The sequence below is a fragment of the Oncorhynchus mykiss genome, chromosome 27, assembly GCF_057628025.1.
Source record: "Oncorhynchus mykiss isolate SJ-2025 chromosome 27, ASM5762802v1, whole genome shotgun sequence".
In the NCBI taxonomy this organism is placed as follows: domain Eukaryota; kingdom Metazoa; phylum Chordata; class Actinopteri; order Salmoniformes; family Salmonidae; genus Oncorhynchus; species Oncorhynchus mykiss.
Genome location: NC_143048.1, coordinates 30,844,344 through 30,864,990, shown reverse-complemented (window position 1 = coordinate 30,864,990; position 20,647 = coordinate 30,844,344). Strand labels below are relative to the sequence as shown.

At 43.5% G+C, this 20,647-nt stretch overlaps 1 protein-coding gene and 1 long non-coding RNA gene across 3 annotated transcripts; one reads left to right on the top strand and one right to left on the bottom strand.

Annotated features, from left to right (window-relative positions):
- Positions 1-7,095: 7,095 nt before the first annotated feature.
- LOC118944785 (uncharacterized) lies at positions 7,096-12,032 on the bottom strand. Its single transcript, XR_016492488.1, has 3 exons — positions 11,917-12,032; positions 8,198-8,335; positions 7,096-8,121 (listed from the first exon to the last, which is right to left on the bottom strand). It is a non-coding gene; the product is annotated as an uncharacterized LOC118944785 (long non-coding RNA).
- LOC110507919 (dehydrogenase/reductase SDR family member 12) lies at positions 12,025-20,590 on the top strand. 2 transcript variants are annotated; one of them, XM_090223860.1, is made up of 11 exons: positions 12,025-12,143; positions 14,066-14,263; positions 15,806-15,939; positions 16,109-16,191; positions 16,349-16,444; positions 16,636-16,717; positions 16,813-16,874; positions 17,000-17,104; positions 17,906-17,996; positions 18,249-18,386; positions 19,343-20,590. In XM_090223860.1, exons 2-11 carry the CDS (start codon positions 14,193-14,195, stop codon positions 19,456-19,458), a joined length of 978 nt encoding a protein of 325 aa, XP_090079986.1. In that variant the 5' UTR covers positions 12,025-12,143; positions 14,066-14,192; the 3' UTR covers positions 19,459-20,590. The 2 variants fall into 2 exon arrangements, with proteins under 2 accessions (XP_090079986.1, XP_036821716.1); XM_036965821.2 differs by lacking the exon at positions 12,025-12,143 and having other exon boundaries at positions 13,837-14,263.
- Positions 20,591-20,647: the final 57 nt, after the last annotated feature.

Here is a 20,647-nt window from a genome sequence, read left to right as displayed (position 1 = left end):
GCCGACACGGAAACCTGCCGATCCAACACAACTGGTCTGCCGACGTAATCTGCCCGAGGGGGTTTCAACAGGCTCCTCCGTCGCAATGTCCCCCTAAGGCCCTTCTGCTAGCCCGCTAGCTGTCTGAATCGCCATGTCTCCAGCTCGCCTAGCTACTCACTGGTCCCTATGATCACTCGGCTATGCATGCCTCTCCCTAATGTCAATATGCCTTGTCCATTTCTGTTTTAGTTAGTGATTATTGCCTTATTTCACTGTAGAGCCTCCAGCCCTGCTCAATGTGCCTTAGCCCTGTTGTTCCACCTCCCACACTGGTTCTGGTAACCAGGTGACCTCACCTGGTTTAAATGGTGTCTCCAGAGACAAAACCTCTCTCATTGTCACTGCCTAGATTTACCTCCACTGTATTCACATCCTACCATACCCTTATCTGTACATTATGCCTTGAATCTATTCTTCCGCGTCCAGAAACCTGCTCCTTTTACTCTCAGTTCCGAACGTACCAGACAACCAGTTCTTTTAGCCTTTAGCCGTACCCTTATCCTACTCCTCCTCTGGTGATGTAGAGGTTAATCCAGGCCCTGCTACGCCTAGCTCCCCTTCCATTCCCCAGGCACTCTCATTTGTTGACTTCTGTAACGGTAAAAACCTTGGTTTCATGCATGTTAACATTAGAAGCCTCCTCCCTAAGTTTGTTTTACTCACTGCTTTAGCACACTCTGCCAATCCGGATGTCCTAGCCATGTCTGAATCCTGGCTTAGGAAGGCCACCAAAAATCCTGAAATGTACATCACTAACTATAACATTTTCCGACAAGTTAGAACTGCCAAAGGGGGCGGAGTTGCAATCTACTGCAGAGATAGCCTGCGGAGTTCTGTTATACTATCCAGGTCTGTGCCCAAACAATTTGAGCTTCCACTTCTAAAAATTCACTTTTCCAGAAACAAGACTCACTGTTGCCGATTGTTATAGAACACCTTCAGCCCCCAGCTGTGCCCTGGACACCCTATGTGAATTTATTGCCCCCCATCGATCTTCAGAGCTCGTACTGTTAGGTGACCTAAACTGGGACATGCTTAACATCCCGGCCATCCTACAATCTAAGCTAGATGCCCTCAATCTCACACAAATTATCAATGAACCTACCAGGTACAACCCCAAATAGATATCATCCTGACCAACCTGCCCTCTAAATACACCTCTGCTGTCTTCAACCAGGATCTCAGCGATTACTGCCTCATTGCCTGCGTCCGTATGGGTCTGCGGTTAAACGACCACCCCTCATCACTGTCAAAAGCTCCCTAAACACTTCAGCAAGCAGTCCTTTCTAATCAACCTGGCCCGTGTATCCTGGAAGGATATTGACCTCATTCTGTCAGTAGAGGATGCCTGGTTATTCTTTAAAAGTGCTTTCCTCACCATCTTAAATAAGCATGCCCCATTCAAAAAATGTTGAACCAGGAACAGATATAGCCCTTGGTTCTCTCCAGACCTGCCTGCCCTTGACCAGCACAAAAACATAATGTGGCATACTGCATTAGCATCAAATAGCCCCCGCAATATGCAACTTTTCAGGGAAGTTAGGAACCAATATACACAGGCAGTTAGGAAAGCAAAGGCTAGCTTTTTCAAACAGAAATGTGCATCCTGTAGCACAAACTCCAAAAGGTTCTGGGACATTGTAAAGTCCATGGAGAATAAGAGCAGCTGCCCACTGCACTGAGGCTAGGAAACACTGTCACCACCGATAAATCCACGATAATTGAATTTCAATAAGCATCTCTCTACGGCTGGCCATGCTTTCCACCTGGCTACCCCTACCCCGGTCAACAGCCATACACCCCCCACAGCAACTTGTCCAAGCCTCCCCCATTTCTCTTTCACTCAAATCCAGATAGCTGATGTTCTGAAAGAGTTGCAAAATCTGGACCCCTTTAAATCAGCTGGGCTAGAAAATCTGGACCGATAGCCAAGTTAACAAACAGATCACCGACCATTTAGAATCCCACCGTACCTTCTCCCCTATGCAATCTGGTCACGGGTGCACCTCAGCCATGCTCAAGGTCCTAAACGATATCATAACCGCCATCGATAAAAGACAATTCTGTACAGCCGTAATCATCGACCTGGCCAAGGCTTTCGACTCAATCACCACATTCTTATCGGCAGACTCAACAGCCTTGGTTTCTCAAATGACTGCCTCTCCTGGTTCACCAACTACTTCTCAGACAGAGTTCAGTGACCAAATCGGAGGGCCTGTTGTCCGGACCTCTGGCAGTCTAGTCTCTATGGGGGTGCCACAGGTTTCAATTCTCAGGCACACTCTTTTCTCTGTATACATCAATGATGTCGCTCTTGCTGCTGGTGATTCTCTGATCCACCTCTACGCAGACGACACCATTCTGTAAACTTCAGGCCCTTCTTTGGACACTTTGTTAACTAATCTCCAGATGATCTTCAATGCCATACAACATACAACTCTACTTCCGTGGCCTCCAACTGCTCTTAAATGCAAGGAAAACTAAATGCATGCACTTCAACCGATCGTTGCCCGCACCTGCCTGCCTGACTTAGAATATGTGGACATCTACAAATACCTAGGTGTCTGGCTAGACTGTAAACTTTCCTTCCAGACTCACATTAAGCATCTCCAATCCAAAATAAAATCTAGAATCGGCTTCCTATTTCGCAACAAAGCATCCTTCACTCATGCTGCCAAACATACCCTCGTAAAACTGACTATCCTACTGATCCTCGACTTCGGCGATGTCATTTACAAAATAGCCTCCAACACTCTACTCAGCAAATTGGATGCAGTCTATCACAGTGCCATCCATTTTGGAACCAAAGCCCCATATACTACCCACCACTGTGACCTGTGTGCTCTTGTTGGCTGGCCCTCGCTTCATATTCGTCGCCAGACCCACTGGCTCCAGGTCATCTATAAGTCTTTGCTTGGTAAAGCCCTGCCTTATCTCAGCTCACTGGTCACCATAGCAGCACCCACCCATAGCACGCACTCCAGCCGGTATATTTCACTGGTCACCCCCAAAGCCAGTTCCTCCTTTGGCCGCTTTTCCTTCCAGTTCTCTGCTGCCAATGACTGGAACGAATTGCAAAATTCACTGAAGCTGGAGACTCATATCGCTCTCATTAACTTTAAGCATCAGCTGTCAGAGCAGTTCACAGATCATTGCACCCGTACAGAGCCCATCTGTAAATAGCCGATCCAACTACCTCATCCCCATATTGGTTTATTTCTCCTTTGCACCTCATTACCTCTACTTGCACATTCATCTTCTGTACATCTATCCCTCCAGTGTTTACTTGCTAAATTGTAATTACTTCGCCACTACGGCCTATTTATTGCATCACCCCCCTAATCTTACCTCATTTGCACACACTGTATATAGATTCTTTCCATTGTGTTATTGACTGTAAGTTTGTTTATTCCATGTGTAACTCTGGAGGTGTTGAGGTTTGTGTTGTACTGCTTTGCTTTATCATGGCCAGGTCGCAGTTGTAAATGAGACCTTCTTCTCAACAGGCCTACCTGGTTAAATCATGTTATATATATACACACACACACACACACACACACACACACACACATAAATATACATATATACACAGATGAAGTTGTAAGTTTACATACACTTAGGTTGGAGTCACTCCACACAGTCACCACTCCACACATTTCTTGTTAAACTATAGTTTTGGCAAGTTGGTTAGGACATCTACTTTGTGCATGACACAAGTAATATTTCCAACAATTGTTTAGAGACAGATTATTTCACTTATAATTCACTGTATCACAATTCCAGTGGGTCAGAAGTTTACATACACTAAGTTGACTGTGCCTTTAAATGGCTTGGAAAAGATGGCATCATCTGAAGGGAAACTTATGTGGCTATATTGAAGCAACATCTCAAGACATCAGTCAGGAAGTTAAAGCTAGGTCGCAAATGGGTCTTCCAAATGGTCGTGGAAAAATGGCTTAAGGACAACAAAGTTAAGATATTGGAGTGACCATCACAAAGCCCTGATCTCAATCCTATAGAAAATTTGTGGGCAGAACTGAAAAAGCGTGTGCGAGCAAGGAGGCCTACAAAGCTGACTCAGTTACACCAGCTCTGTCCGGAGGAATGGGTCAAAATTCACCCAACTTATTGTGGGAAGCTTGTGGAAGGCTCCCCGAAATGTTTGACCCAAGTTAAACAATTTAAAGGCAACGCTACCAAATACTAATTGAGTGTATGGAAACTTCTGACCCACTGGGAATGTGATGAAAGAAATAAAAGCTGAAATAAAACATTCACTACTATTATTCTGACATTTCACATTCTTAAAATAAAGTGGCGATCCTAACTGACCTAAGACAGGGAATTTTTACTAGGATTAAGCATCAGGAATTGTGAAAAACTTAGTTTAAATATATTTGGCTAAGGTGTATGTAAACTTCCGACTTCAAGTGTAGGTTAATGAGCCATATCTGTTTATTGTCCAATAACATATTCAAAATAATCCATCTACCTTGATAATCTGTTTGGACAATTTGCACATTTGGATCAAAATTACTGTTAATATCATCACCCCTTTTGAATTTCTTTGCCCATAGGAGAAATATATTTCGCCCCCCTCAGTCCTTTTTCCACAAAACTTCATCTAAAATTGTTGAATGAGTTTCCTGTAAACAATAGATATTATTTTCCTTCTTTTAGCGAGTCTTTTCTTATTATCTGCCTAGCCGTGACAATTATAACTGGCTATACTTATTTCACCACTTACCATAATGAGACACAACTTTCAATTCTATGTATCAAAATATATGTTTGAAACGTACCATTAAAAAGTAACATGATGATTGAGTGTCTATATAGCTGTACCATGATATTTGCATTGCTACTAAGTTAAACTCCAATTGGTCCCCACTATTCCACCCGCTAATAGCCCTCCTCATCCCGAGTTGGGTTGTCATGCCAATGCCCTGCAGACCACCCCCGACTCCCCGGATCCCATAGCCCCGGAAAGACAGGGACACATCCTTCAGAAAGAGCACAGTGCCACCCACAGAACAGAAGCAGATCAACCACCAAATGCATTTCCATCGCCCTCACCTCGATTTGTACTAATATATATATATATATATATATTTTTTTTTTATATATATTTTTTTATATTTTTAAATCCTGTTTCTTATTTTCCATAATTAGCTATTAATATTTGTAGTAATGTAGGCAATTTATGCAAAGGATTTTTACCTCTCACCAGTCTCGCCATTACCAAAATTACATTATGGCAAGCAATTATTATATTAGCAAACAATTATTGTGAATCATCCTATATTGTCCCTAACATCTTTAACTCCCTTGGAACAGTTGTGGGATAAACACACACACACTCAACCCCTTTTCCCCACAACAACCATAGACTCAGATTCTCAACAGTTGCACCATCCTAGAGCCCAACTCAAGAAAGGTCTTGATTTACGAATGCATATACAGTTGCAGCTGTATGAGAAGGCCTGCAAAACTGGGCAGAAATGGGGAGATTTGATCAACCATTGTCACAACCTATATGATGGAGGTCAGATATACCCCCTTCACCTGAAACACACACAACATGGTGACCATATTCCCAAGCATGTTCGTGCAGTCAGACTTTTGATTTTGTGTCACCAGGGCCACAATAATATACCCCCTCTCTGAATGTCCAAGTGTGACCCCATCCCCATGGGTTATTGCACCTAGAGTTGCCAGCAGTACCACTGCCTGGGTGGGGTCACCCCACCAGAATCCCCATCGGCTAGGTACAAGGTCATCAAGGTTCTCATTAGCAGCTTTGAGAAATTCCTTGTATATTATGCTCTCCCTTCAGGGGGCTTTGCAGGACCAACCCTGCCAAGCAGGCTCAGAATCTTGAGTGGGCGGTGCTGCTCTAGGTCTCCGACCGCATTTTGGCTGCATACAGACCGCTTACAGCAGGCCCATAAAACAGAAAGGGACTTCTCCTTAGTATCTGGGTCATTCATGATGTCAAGCAATGTCTAGGGTATAGTGTTGTGTACCATTCCATCAATATAGGACCATAAATAGAATGGTCTTAGATGTATAATTTATTTTTAAAATGTAGTTCCCAATGATAGGAAAATAAACAAATATGTATAATTTATTTTAAAACACTCACCACCATAGGACAATAAATAAAATGTATAATTATTTTATAATGTATATCCCTCATCTGAACAACATCAAAAGCTCTCTCACAACCCCTGCTCACAGAAATACCTTGGTTCTAGGATATGCAACCATTTCCTTTCTCACTCAACACCACACTTTCCCAATCACCAAAAAACACACACCACACCATCTATCCACACATACTGCGCCTTCTGTTTACTGTGTTTTTCTCCACCATGTTGAATTAGTGCTTTTGTGTTCCAATTAGTTATATATATTTTCTGTTGTATTATTACAATCCATAACTGGGCTAGAATTGCGTTTCCTTATTTGCCTACTCTATGAGAACTTTGTAATTTTTTAAATAGCCATGGAGTAGACCGTGTCTCTGAACAACTGGTTATCAATATACAGTTCATCGACGAGAGCTACGTGTTTCCCTTTCAACCTATTTTCCTTGAAAATTAGATACAGAACTTTATGCCGTTCTGCAATTTCCATTGGGAACTGGTCATTCATGCCAGCAAGTCTTTTACCCATTATTTTATCTTTAAGGAAAGAAGTTTGGCAACGGTTGGGCGTTCATACCTCTGCCCTCTCTGTCCAAAGTGGACACGTTCCCGTTGGATCGTATCGATAGCTTCGCGTGGAATCTGAAGCGCTGTAAGGACAAACTCTCGAACTGTAGATTCAGGAACTTCTCCTTCTTACCCTTGGATACCTGTAAGTACTAGATTCTCTCTCATGGATCTAGTCTGTATTTCAAGTAAGGCTTCACTCAGAACGATGACTAATTTCTTAGCCTGAGGCGAACAGGGTAATCCTTGTCAATTCCACTAATAAATAATACCAAGAGATATCCATTTTCAACAGATGGAAAGAACATACTCTAACATTTAAAATGACAGACTATTCTGGAAACAAAACTATTTATTCAGACAGTACAGCTTTAACGGCACTGAGTAGGCATCACTTTCCAAAATGTTAACCTTTAGCTTCAATCTTAGAACCCTCTGGCTCTAGCTTGCCAACTGAGACATATTACAATAAGGCACTATCACGTTTGTGCAGTCAGTGGCTATGTTAGTCAACTCACAACTGAATTAAAACATTTGAAAATGCAGCAGCAATATGCTAAAATAACATATTTGCTTAAAAATCAGATAAAGCAAAGCAGGCTACAATTACTGTAAAACATATGTGATCTCATCAAATTTGTAATAAATAAAATAGTTTTAACTAATAACACATTTAAAAATAAATCTCAAAGTTAAACTGTGTTTTAAAATGAACTCCTGAATTATAAAACTCCTAATGCATCTTTCAGAAAGTGCTTATAGGGGCCTTCCGAGTGGTGCAGCGGTCTAAGGTACTGCATCGCAGTGCTTGAGGCGTCACTAAAGACCCGGGTTCAATCCCGAGCTGTGTTGCAGCCGGCCACAACCGGGAGACCCATAAGGCGGCACAAAATTGGCCCAGCGTCATCCGGGTTTGGCCAGCCGGGATGTCCTTGTCCTATCGCACTCTAGTGACTCCTTGTGGCGGGCCGAGAGCACACACGCTGACACAGTCGCCAGTTGTACACGGTTTCCTCCGACACATTGGTGCGGCTGGGTCAAGAAGCAGCTTGGAGGGGTCGTGTTTCAGAGGACACATGGCTCTTGACCGAGTCCGTACGGGAGTTGCAGCAATGGGACAAGACTGGAACTACCAATTCGGGAGAAAAAGGAGTAAAAAGTAAAAAAAAAAAAAAACTAATAATATTAGAAAGTGCATATATAAAACAGACCATGTATTCTGTCTGAATGGAAGAGTATCTTAAGAATAAATCTTCTTTGAAATGTTGTGGCACTTATTGAGAAAAGGATTCTTCGGTCTTAAGATTCGACTCACTTCCCTGTTATTGGTTCAGTAGGTCGGTTTACTCATATTGTCCATTGTCTGTTGAGAGAACAGAAGAAACATATTGAAATATTTGGGCAAGTGTGTCACACTTAAGTGACTGTGTGTGGGTCACCTCTTGTAATGTCTCTGCCTCCTCCATAGCGATGCCCACAGCTGTCTTGGAGGTCTCCAGGATCTCTCCTCCCACCAGGAACTCATACAGGATGAAGTATGCCTTCTCAAAGTTAAAGATGATGTCCGGCTGACACACCTGCAGCACACAGTTGAAGGATATCGATGAGTCACTCACTCCCAAGATCGGCCAAAGAATGAGGCAGGGTTGTAGGGGACTGCAGAAAGAGATGGTGTGCTACAGGACGTGCGTACGTGTAACAGTACTCTTCTTGCGTTGTGTACAATCAATCATCGACACAAACTCCAACTTGTAGCACCAGTCATGGAGCTTTATTCTGATAGGAACAGCACAAAATTGCACGTCATGCAATGCACAGCTCACCATCCAACTCTGCACTCATGCACTGTACAAAATATACAGACCCCCCCCCCCCCCACCAGACACAGTAAGTTGCTAGCTAGTATTAGCGGGAATTCTCTACAACAAAATGCACAAGAAATATTCACCAAAAAACGCTGCATCTTATGTGTGATGTTCGAATAACATTTACAAACAAATTGATATAAATTGTACATTTAAATCATCACTTGGGAGTATAAAAATCACTTCTGACGTACAGTGCTTTGCAAACAACTTACCGCTGGTTTGGTGCTTGTTCACTGGGACGATTCTAACTGAATCCTCCCTTGTAAGCACGCTACGCAAACCAGCCAATAAGATGCCATGTTGAGTAGGTGAAGGCAAGACAAAACTAAAACCCATTGGCTTAACAATATAGTGGCAAGAGGAATCACCAATATAACCCTGTTACATGTGCTATTGTTTTACCCCATACATTTTCCCAGACACACAAAAGTACTCGTTACTTTTTGAATGCTTTGAGGACAGGAAAACGGTCAAATTCACACACTTATCAAGAGAACATCCCAGGTCATCCCTGCTGCCTCTGATCTGGCGGACTCACTAAACACAAATGCTTAGTATGTAAATTGTCTGCGAGTTAGAGTATCCCTGCCAATCCGTATGAAATATTTTTGTTTAATTTTTAAAATATATTTATAAAAACCTGTTTTTGCTTTGTCATTATGGGGTATTGTGTGCAGATTTAGGAGGAATAAGGCTAAGGCTGTAACGTAACAAGATATGCACTGTACCATACCCTTTCGTGCCTTATTGTTTAATCATATAATTATTTATTTGCAATAATTGTTTTGATGAAATTCTAATTTTGCTTCTAGTCGTTCCAATTTCTTCAATAACATTATGGAAAAGGGGTTTATTGTATAAATGTGGCAACACCTCTCTTGCTTTGGAAAAAAACAATGGGTTAGTTTTCAGGCCTTCTGGGCGGGTTTTGAGTGGTCATTGTTCTAAAAAATCTTTGCTAGAACTGGCATCCCTGCCACAGAGCACGCGAACAGAGGCAGCAGTTGTCTGTGTGTGTTGTGCTTTTTCTTCGAGTTGTAAAAGCAAGCAGAGCAAAAACTGGCTACTCTTTATTTGACTGATGTAGCTGGCAAAGTAACTGCTGTTTGACTTCACTTCTTCGATATAGGGGGGACTCTTCATTTTTGGTTTAAAACGGAAACGTTTTTCATCAAGATATTTTGTCACGAAAAGATGCTCGACTATGCATATAATTGACAGCTTTGGAAAGAAAACACTGACGTTTCCAAAACTGCAAAGATATTGTCTGTGAGTGCCACAGAACTGATGTTACAGGCGAAACCCAGATAAAAATTGAATCAGGAAGTGCCGCATTTTTTTAAACCGCCTCATTCCAATGACTCCTTAAATGGCTGTGGAGGAGCTAGGAGTCAGCTTACGTTTTCCACGTTTTCCCCAAGGTGTCTGCAGCATTGTGACGTATTTGTAGGCATATCATTGGAAGATTGACCATAAGAGACTACATCTACCAGGTGGTCGCTTGGTGTCCTCCGTCGCAATTATTGCGTAATCTCCAGCTGCAGTATTTTTCCGTTTGCCTTTGATGAGAAACCGACTGCCAGGAATGATTTTTCATCGAATAGAATTGTGAAAAACACCTTGAGGATTGATTCTAAAAAAAGTTTGCCATGTTTCTGTCGATATTATGGAGCTAATTTGGAAAAAAGTTTGGCGTTGTGTTGACTGCATTTTCGTTTTTTTTTCTTAGCCAAACGTGATGAACAAAACGGAGCTATTTCTCTTACACAAATAATCTTTTTGGAAAAAAATGAACATTTGCTATCTAACTGAGAGTCTCGTCATTGAAAACATCCGAAGTTCTTCAAAGGTAAATTATTTTATTTGCATGCTTTTCTTGTTTTTGTGAAAATGTTGCCTGCTGAATGCTAGGCTTAATGCTATGCTAGGCTATCAATACTCTTACACAAATGCTTGTGTAGCTTTGGTTAAAGCATATTTTGAAAATCTGAGATGACAGTGTTGTTAACAAAAGGCTAAGCTTGTGTTTCAATATATTTATTTCATTTCATTTGCGATTTTCATGAAATTGCGTTATGGTAATGAGCTTGAGGCTATGATTACGCTCCCCGGATACCGGATTGCTCGACGCTAGAGGTTAACAGAATTTTTTAAAACTTATTCCCAGTGATGAGCTAGTAGTGTAACTGACATGTAACGTTAGCTAAGCCAGCACCATCAGAGTAAGAGGAAGTTGACCAGCATGGGACCCAAATTGTAAAAATAGAATGACTAGAATGGGTATTATTATAGGCAACAGATTGAGTGTATTTCTTCAGACATAGTATGCTCATGTAACACATGAATGGACATATCCATGCAGGCTACTCACACATACTCAGACACTTTCAACACACCCCACAATTACACACTTAGGCCTAGTTGATGTGTTGCAATCCAAACCACAATTCAAAACAACACTTCTAACTGATACGTGGTGGTTGGGGTGGGTATAATTTGAGGAACGTTCCAACAGGAATCTGTTCCAAAAACTTCGTAAAGTACAAGGTTGCCAACAAACAAAGCATACAAAGTTGCACGATCAATTCACCTAGCTAATTACCTGTCGAATAGGCATCAACTCACCACATAGCTTATTCTTAATGTTTGTCCATAGGCTACCAGAGAGAGGGCAGACATTTTTCGGGATAAACCTGGTGAGTGAAAAAAATAGTCCTTACCCTATTCACAAATAGGATGCCATGAAATTGTAAAAGTATTAAAATATATGTATCTTATTCTGCCACTATACAACTTTGTATGTCTCGTTTGTTGGCAACCTTGTTATTTACGAAGTTTTTGGAACAGATTCCCGTTGGAACGTCCACAAAGTATACCCACCCACGTTGTTGTGCAAGACAAAAACGATATTTCACAATCTCCACAAAATCAGCCTAATAAAATGGACAGTTTTAGCAAAAATATAACTTACACATGACTTTCGAAACGTTCTAGTATGAAAACACATTGTGCAACAACCCATCGATAAACAGCTTCTTATGCAAGACAGACGGCACAACTGTTTAAGTGGGAGAGGTGGTTTCAGTGGTGCCAGCCAGCAACGCTTCTTTAAGCTACTGTAGTGTCCGGGCAAACAGGTGGAGACAACCTGCCAAATGAACTGGGTGTGGCATTGACAACACCGTTACTGTAGCCTACACACCTTTTGGACAGGTGCATGTTCGATAGAGAGAATGTACTTGCCCTGTAAAATGTCAAAACATGGAACCAAAAGCAGACATTTTACTCACCATCGTGAAGCTGCAATGTGACAGTAAGGACAACAGTTGAGGGAAAATATGTTAACTACATTCTTGCGTAAAACCGGTACATAGGGACTGGCAACGTCAAATTCCCACAATGCTGTGGGTTAAGTTGCGAAACCATATCTTCTCTTGTCTTGACTGTGCCGCGCCCCGTTTTTTGCTTTGCTTGGTCGGAATTGGTTCACACCTTTCACAGGAGGTTCCTGGGCAAGGTGCATTGTAGTACTGTACTAACTGGTTTATGATGAAATATAGATATTATCCTGTTTGTCAAGCCAAGTTATGTGCGTCTATTATTTCATTTCCAGCGACAGACATATTGCGTGTTCTTTTGGATTTTTCTATTGTAGCCTAAAGGCCTATAAAAACCGACAATTAGTCGAATAATAGGAATACCTATGTGAGAATGCTGTTCATCGACTACAGCTCGGCATTCAACACCATAGTACCCTCCAAGCTCGTCATCAAGCTCGAGACCCTGGGTCTCGACCCCGCCCTGTGCAACTGGGTACTGGACTTCCTGACGGGCCGCCCCCAGGTGGTGAGGGTAGGCAACAACATCTCCTCCCCGCTGATCCTCAACACTGGGGCCCCACAAGGTTGCGTTCTGAGCCCTCTCCTGTACTCCCTGTTCACCCACGACTGCGTGGCCACGCACGCCTCCAACTCAATCATCAAGTTTGCGGACGACACAACAGTGGTAGGCTTGATTACCAACAACGATGAGACGGCCTACAGGGAGGAGGTGAGGGCCCTCGGAGTGTGGTGTCAGGAAAACAACCTCACACTCAACGTCAACAAAACTAAGGAGATGATTGTGGACTTCAGGAAACAGCAGAGGGAACACCCCCCTATCCACATCGATGGAACAGTAGTGGAGAGGGTAGCAAGTTTTAAGTTCCTCGGCATACACATCACAGACAAACTGAATTGGTCCACTCACACAGACAGCATCGTGAAGAAGGCGCAGCAGCGCCTCTTCAACCTCAGGAGGCTGAAGAAATTCGGCTTGTCACCAAAAGCACTCACAAACTTCTACAGATGCACAATCGAGAGCATCCTGGCGGGCTGTATCACCGCCTGGTATGGCAACTGCACCGCCCTCAACCGTAAGGCTCTCCAGAGGGTAGTGAGGTCTGCAGTCTGCACAACGCATCACCGGGGGCAAACTACCTGCCCTCCAGGACACCTACACCACCCGATGTCACAGGAAGGCCATAAAGATCATCAAGGACATCAACCACCCGAGCCACTGCCTGTTCACCCCGCTATCATCCAGAAGGCGAGGTCAGTACAGGTGCATCAAAGCTGGGACCGAGAGACTGAAAAACAGCTTCTATCTCAAGGCCATCAGACTGTTAAACAGCCACCACTAACACTGAGTGGCTGCTGCCAACACACTGACACTGACACTGACTCAACTCCAGCCACTTTAATAATGGGAATTGATGGGAAATGATGTAAATATATCACTAGCCACTTTAAACAATGCTACCTTATATAAATGTTACTTACCCTACATTATTCATCTCATATGCATACGTATATACTGTACTCTATATCATCGACGGTATCCTTATGTAATACATGTATCACTAGCCACTTTATACTATACTATGCCACTTTGTTTACATACTCATCTCATTTGTACATACTGTACCCGATACCATCTACTGTATCTTGCCTATGCTGCTCTGTACCATCACTCATTCATATATCCTTATGTACATATTCTTTATCCCCTTACACTGTGTACAAGACAGTAGTTTTGGAATTGTTAGTTAGATTACTTGTTATTACTGCATTGTCGGAACTAGAAGCACAAGCATTTCGCTACACTCGCATTAACATCTGCTAACCATGTGTATGTGACAAATAAAATTTGATTTGATTTGATTTGATTTGAGTTCCCCCAGAATTATTATCAATAATTCCCTGATTTAATTTTATTCTGTTACTGAAATATGCGGTCGTTGAAATTTAATTTGAAATGCTGTGCATGCAACTCCTGAATTTGCCATGCAAACCTATTGGAGATTCAGTAGGATTGTTTTTTAACATTAATTCAAGCCTATAGACATCATGGACAGTGTCGAGCTGACACCAGTTGACACCGAGTTTGATTGTGCTTCAGTTGTTGATCCCAACTCGCCGCTGGGTGGCCGAAGGTGTCATCCAATGTAAATTCACACACGTGGGTTTGGTCCAAGTTAAAACCGGAGGAGAGAGTGCAATAACGGACGACGGGACGAGAGGATTCCATGGGTAATTCAACGATGTCTCTTTACCGCAACTCCGCGTGGTTTCTGAAAGGAATGACTGAATTCACCAGGTAAGATTTTCTCCGCTATGGTGTTTCTGTCATCATCATTATCATCATCATCATCATCAGCAGCAGCATCATCACATTGATGCTTATATATTTACTCTGGAGAACAGTAGGCAATTGATCACTGGTATCCTATCTGTTGGGCACATACGCACACATTTGTTGTAGTTGATTTTGATATTTCATGGACTCAAATCCCTGGCTACAAATGTCACAAGTTACAAACTAAATCGATAAAATGTATAAAACTGAATGTTCAAAAATAAATATTTTCTATTCCAGAACAATGTGTATATTTTCTCTCTTTCGTTCTCTCTCTCTCTCTCTCTCTCATTTCCCTTTCTTTCTCTCTTTCTCTCTGTGCATGTGTGTTCATCATTTGGCAAGATAGTATTAAATTCATCACAGTGAACATTCTGTGAACATCACAGTGGTTCAGGTAGATTCTAGATGTTCACTGGTAAAAAGAAACATCAACAAATTAAACAGATGGAGAATACTGGTTAAGCAGTGTTCCAACCCTGTCTTGATTAATCCTGTAATTTTGCTTTGAATGCCTCAATCAGTGACCTGTAATTTGTATGTACAATACATATGTATTCATGTCTGTATTGCTTACCACTGTCATTTGAGTTATTTTACCCTCAATTATTAAGTATTGCATTAGGATAGCAAAACCGATCCAAGATCTGTAAAATAGGGCCTGGGCCATTTCTGCTGTGTTGTGTCAAAACCACTAAATGGACAAAACTGTTAAAGAACCCTTGACTTTTTGCCATCATATTACTAATCAATTGGGTCATTAATGCTAACTACAAAGCTTTACAATCTTATTTGGATATCCACCAGCTCAAGTCAATGCCATCATGTGGAACTATTGATAAATGGTTTACAAATAGCATCAGATCACACACTGCCCTTCCTCATTCTGAACAAAGCAATCAAATCCAACTGAAGAGGTGCCTTTGTCATTTATTCCCCACTTCCTTTGTTCAATGTTGTGTTTTCTTGCAGAGACCAGTCTCTTTACCCGCCCTGACCCTTGACTCCGCTAGTGTTTACGCTGCATGATACCACCAAACAGAGCATGCATTTAGCCCAAAACAATCCCTAAGTACGGCGCTGCCTTACTCCCTTCATCCCCCATTGGGAACAATGGCTGCCATTGAACCCCTTGACGCGGCACACAGGCTGCTGTAGCTGTCACCAGCGGTGGCCTCAGAACCGCCTCCTCTCTCCTTCTCACATTACCTAAGAGATGATGTGACAGTCTTTCCCTTTGTCAGACCTTTGTCTTGCTCACTGAATATCTGAACTGTTTGGAATTTGTTCAATTTTAGATGCTGTCTCCTCACTCTGACCATATCTGACCCCAGGACATCTATGTGCACTGGCACTGACCTACTTTCTTTTATTCTGTTTTCCATCAATCATTCAATGAATTATTTCAACTGGAAAGGGGTTTATTGTCACCCTCTACCACCCTGTGAAATGGAGCAGTGGATGGATAGCCTCCACCTGACTGTTTATCTTTGTGTGTTGCAGGAGTGCGTTCCTGTCTGCAGCCAAGCACTTTGTGGAAAAGGACCTGGAAGTGTCCATGGCAGGCAGGGTCTTCATGATCACTGGAGCCAACAGTGGCATAGGGAGAGCTACAGCCATGGCCATCGCCAAGAGAGGTATGGTGTGTGTCTGTAGAGGAGAGAGAGAGAGCGAGTGTGTGTGTAAGTGTGAGTTAGTGAGTACATGTGTGTCTTTGGAGGAAGAGCATCATCACGTTTCACCGCACTGAATACACCCCTGGTGCAGCCACTCTTGCTCTACTGTTATCCCCCATCCCCTTTCCAGGTGGTACAGTCCACATGGTGTGCAGGAACAAGGATAAAGCAGAGGAGGCCAGGGCTGACATTGTCAAGGAGTCAGGAAATAAAGTGAGTGAGTTTGGGCCTCTCTCTTACCCTCAAAATGTGTGTGTGTGTGTGTGTGTGGGGAGGGGGGGGGGGGGGTAATCATCATGTAATGTGCCCCTGCTCCCCTCACCTTGTGCTCTGTACCCCTGCAACTAGTGTAATAATCATGTAATTTCAGGAAATATATGTCCACATTCTGGACCTATCAGAGACACGGAAGGTTTGGGAATTTGCAGAGGCCTTCAAGAGGAAGTACAAAGTCTTGAATTTACTGGTGAGTGCTGAACACGTTTGAATCAAAGTGATAACCATGTAACATATATTTCTACCTCTAGTCATCACCCTGCATTTTATCATTCTCTCTCTTTCTATAAATGTACACAGTTCTTCCCATGTTTTATATAGCTTTACATGTGTACAGTATTCATAATGTAGGATTATTGATTGACTGATTGACGTGGACAGATAAATAATGCAGGCTGCATCATGAGTGAGAGGGATGTGAACGCTGAGGGGCTGGAGAAGAGCTTTGCCAGTAACGTCATGGGTGAGTAAATGACAGAGGTTAATGTGAATACTTCAGGCTCATAACCACTTCCGTTCAAAACCCCTTGAAAGAAACACATCTCTCTCCATCTCTAGGTGTGTATATCCTGACCAGGGGACTGATTCCCTTACTGGAGAAGAGTGCAGAGCCCAGAGTGGTGAGTTTGAAACCCACTGGTGGTTTTTCTCATAGATGTAATTTGACAACAAACAAAAAAAACATACTTCAGTGTGCTTCCTGTTTATGATTATTTAATGTTTCCTGTCTCCCCTCCCTCCTCAGATCACAGTTTCATCTGGAGGGATGCTGGTCCAGAAGCTGAGGACAGGGAACCTGCAAACAGAAATAGGCCGCTATGACGGGACCATGGTCTACGCACAGCACAAGGTGAGGGGAGCAGGGGCACACGGCACCAGGTGAGGGGAGCAGGGGCACCAGGTGAGGGGAGCAGGGGCACACGGCACCAGGTGAGGGGAGCAGGGGCACACGGCACAAGGTGAGGGGAGCAGGGGCACACGGCACAAGGTGAGGGGAGCAGGGGCACACGGCACCAGGTGAGGGGAGCAGGGGCACACGGCACAAGGTGAGGGGAGCAGGGGCACACGGCACCAGGTGAGGGGAGCAGGGGCACACGGCACCAGGTGAGGGGAGCAGGGGCACACGGCACAAGGTGAGGGGAGCAGGGGCACACGGCACAAGGTGAGGGGAGCAGGGGCACACGGCACAAGGTGAGGGGAGCAGGGGCACACGGCACCAGGTGAGGGGAGCAGGGGCACACGGCACAAGGTGAGGGGAGCAGGGGCACACAGCACAAGGTGAGGGGAGCAGGGGCACACGGCACCAGGTGAGGGGAGCAGGGGCACCAGGTGAGGGGAGCAGGGGCACACGGCACAAGGTGAGGGGAGCAGGGGCACACGGCACCAGGTGAGGGGAGCAGGGGCACACGGCACCAGGTGAGGGGAGCAGGGGCACCAGGTGAGGGGAGCAGGGGCACACGGCACCAGGTGAGGGGAGCAGGGGTACACAGACATCCATACAAGGTTGGAGACAATTATAGTAAATGCATGATGTGGTGGTCTCTTGTTGGTCTGTGCTTGTCACATCATCTAGGGCTGATTTTATTTGGTCAGAAATGTTACATTTGAGATTTGTGTTTGAACTGATCCCAGCTACTGGTGTGTGTTTCAGAGGCAACAGGTGGTGATGACAGAGCAGTGGGCCCAAACCCATAGCAACATCCACTTCTCAGTGATGCATCCTGGCTGGGTGGACACACCAGGTACTGTATCAATACACCACAGCTACACAACTACCAGCAGCAAACAGCTTTGGTTCCAAGTGTGACAACATTGTAAACACATATCCACATTTGGAGATTGTAAATCTCATTAGTAAATGTCAATTTCAATATAGATATCTGATGCCGTTTTAATACAAATCTAATAGTTATACATTCTATACGTAATACATTCTGATCAATTGTTTATTAAAATAAAATGTGTTACTGATGAGTCTCTCTCTGGAGTTGTAGCGGTGGCCAATGCCATGCCTGACTTCCACCAGTCTATGAAGGACAGCCTGAGGACCCCAGAGCAGGGGGCTGACACCGTGGTGTGGTTGGCCATCTCAGAAGCCGCCGCCACCAAGCCCAGCGGAAGCTTCTTCCAGGGTAGGCAGTAAAAGACACAGAATACACTTACCACACAACTTCTCCATTAAACAAAGTATCACAAACAAAAGTAAAGCATGGTCTGAAGCATGGGATTGTCCCCATTTGTTTACCAATTACAGAGAGCGATTTAATGTGTTTTGTGGTAAAGTATCAGAGGTCATGACCAGAAGAGAGAGACAAAACTACAGTAAGAAAGCAAAGTGAGGTCTAGCGTAGAGTGTCATGGGTTAAGTGTCAGATCCACGCACTCTCTCTCTCCTCACAACTCGTTCTCAATCTGTGCTTCTGGAGAAAACAAGAGCTCTTTAAAAACAGCCAGGCTTCTCGTGTACAGTGGACCTCAGAATTGGAGAAGAGAGACACTGAAGGAGAGGGAAAGAGAAGAATAGAGAGAGAAAGAGAGAAGAATAGAGCGAGGGAAAGAGGATATTTGGAGCATATGGGAGGGCTTTAGAGAGAGGGAAAGGAGAGAGAAAGAAGATGAGTGCTGTCTGAATGAAGTGTTTGTCTATGTGGTTTGACTGGGGGCATGAGAAGACTGGAGGTTGGGGATAGCGGGGGTGGGTTGGGCTGGGTTTCTGGCGTTGGTCCACTGCAGCTGGAGCTCTTGGTACCAGATACTACCAGAGTACAGTGGAACCCCCCCCCCCCTCCCCCTCTGACACACGCCCTCTTCCTCCATTGTGGCGACCTCAGTAACCTTCCCCAGCACAGCGGGATAGCAAAGAATCACTTCAATAGAGTCACTAACACATACACCCCCTCTCATCTCTGCCCCTGCATTTACACAATACATATCAGCGGACAACAGCTAGGCCTACATTGTATTGTTTGAACTGTATTTTCTAGATAACTTCATTGACACGGCTATAGGATGGATCAATCACAACGTGAATAGTAAATGCTTATCTTTTAACCAACCAGGTTGTAAAACATTGTGTTGTGTGTGTCAGATCGGAGGATGGTGTCGGCCCACCTGCCCCTGGCCTGGACCCACAGTTCCCAGTTGGAGCAGCAGAAGTTCATGAGTGTGATGGAGGATCTGGCCAAGACCTTCCAGCCCCACTAAGACCCCCCCCACCAGTACTATATATACACTGGAACCAGTGTACTGTATCACAGTATTCTGTGACCCAGTTCAGCAAAGCTAACAGTCTACACATACCTGTCAGGGGGGAGGAGAGAGGAGGCATCCTACTAGATTTGATTTGCACTACTTTAACAATTTAGATATTTATTGAACCAGAGCACATTTAATATGTAACCTCTACATGCTCAACTCCAGCACTGAGGGCTAAAACAGAACAGTGTTTGATGGTGATGATGCTGATTTAGGGTTCCCTGAAAAGGGTTCTTTACCTTGTTGCCTTTGAGCTGCTGATAGGGAAAGCACTTTTCAGTTATTTATACATTTAACCCAACAAACACAGTATGTTGCTTTACCACTTCACACAGTGACTCAATGAAAGCTGTCAATCAGATGGGAATCTGATGTGACCAAAGTCACTTCCTTATTCATCCACAAATCACATCACAGCATGTTGCTATGGGCCCAGCCTAACAACACGTGGTTGGTTGGTTTACTCTGCTCAAACTAATTTACCCAAAGTGCTTCTTTAGTATTACAACCTTATGAAGTTGTCTATAAAGCTTGTGTACATAACGGATTAAATACATGGTGTACATTAACAAAATGACAACATCAGGAGGGCAAACACCAGAGGGATACACTACAAAGCAGGATCAGAGTTAGCCAGCTAACTTTGATTAACAACCAGAAATAACTATTGAAACCTAAACTTTGATATGTGTTTTTGGTTGAGTCAATTAGACCATGCCAATTTCATGCTTATTTCAGAATATTTTTGGCAAGTTAGCTGGCTAAATCATTGATCTTGCTTTGTAGTATAAGCCTTTGGGTGGTTATACTGAGCCCAGGCATGAAGAGACCTCTCACTATCAGCAGGTAGATGGGCCTTTTACCTATTCACACCCAAGAGGTAAGGAAGGAACCACACCATTACCTGACATGTCCAATACAGCTAAGGTATATTTATTTAATACTATTGATGTTTAAGGGGCACTTAAACAGTTTGAGGAAGTGATAAGATAATTATATGCTTAAAGATAAGGCGATAATGTAGGCAGTCATGTATTTTGTGATATCATCCTTGAATAAAATAAAATGCACTTATCTAAAACCCAGCTTTCTATGTGTTTTCTGACTGTTACTGTATTGCAGACGGGAGGCATCCAAC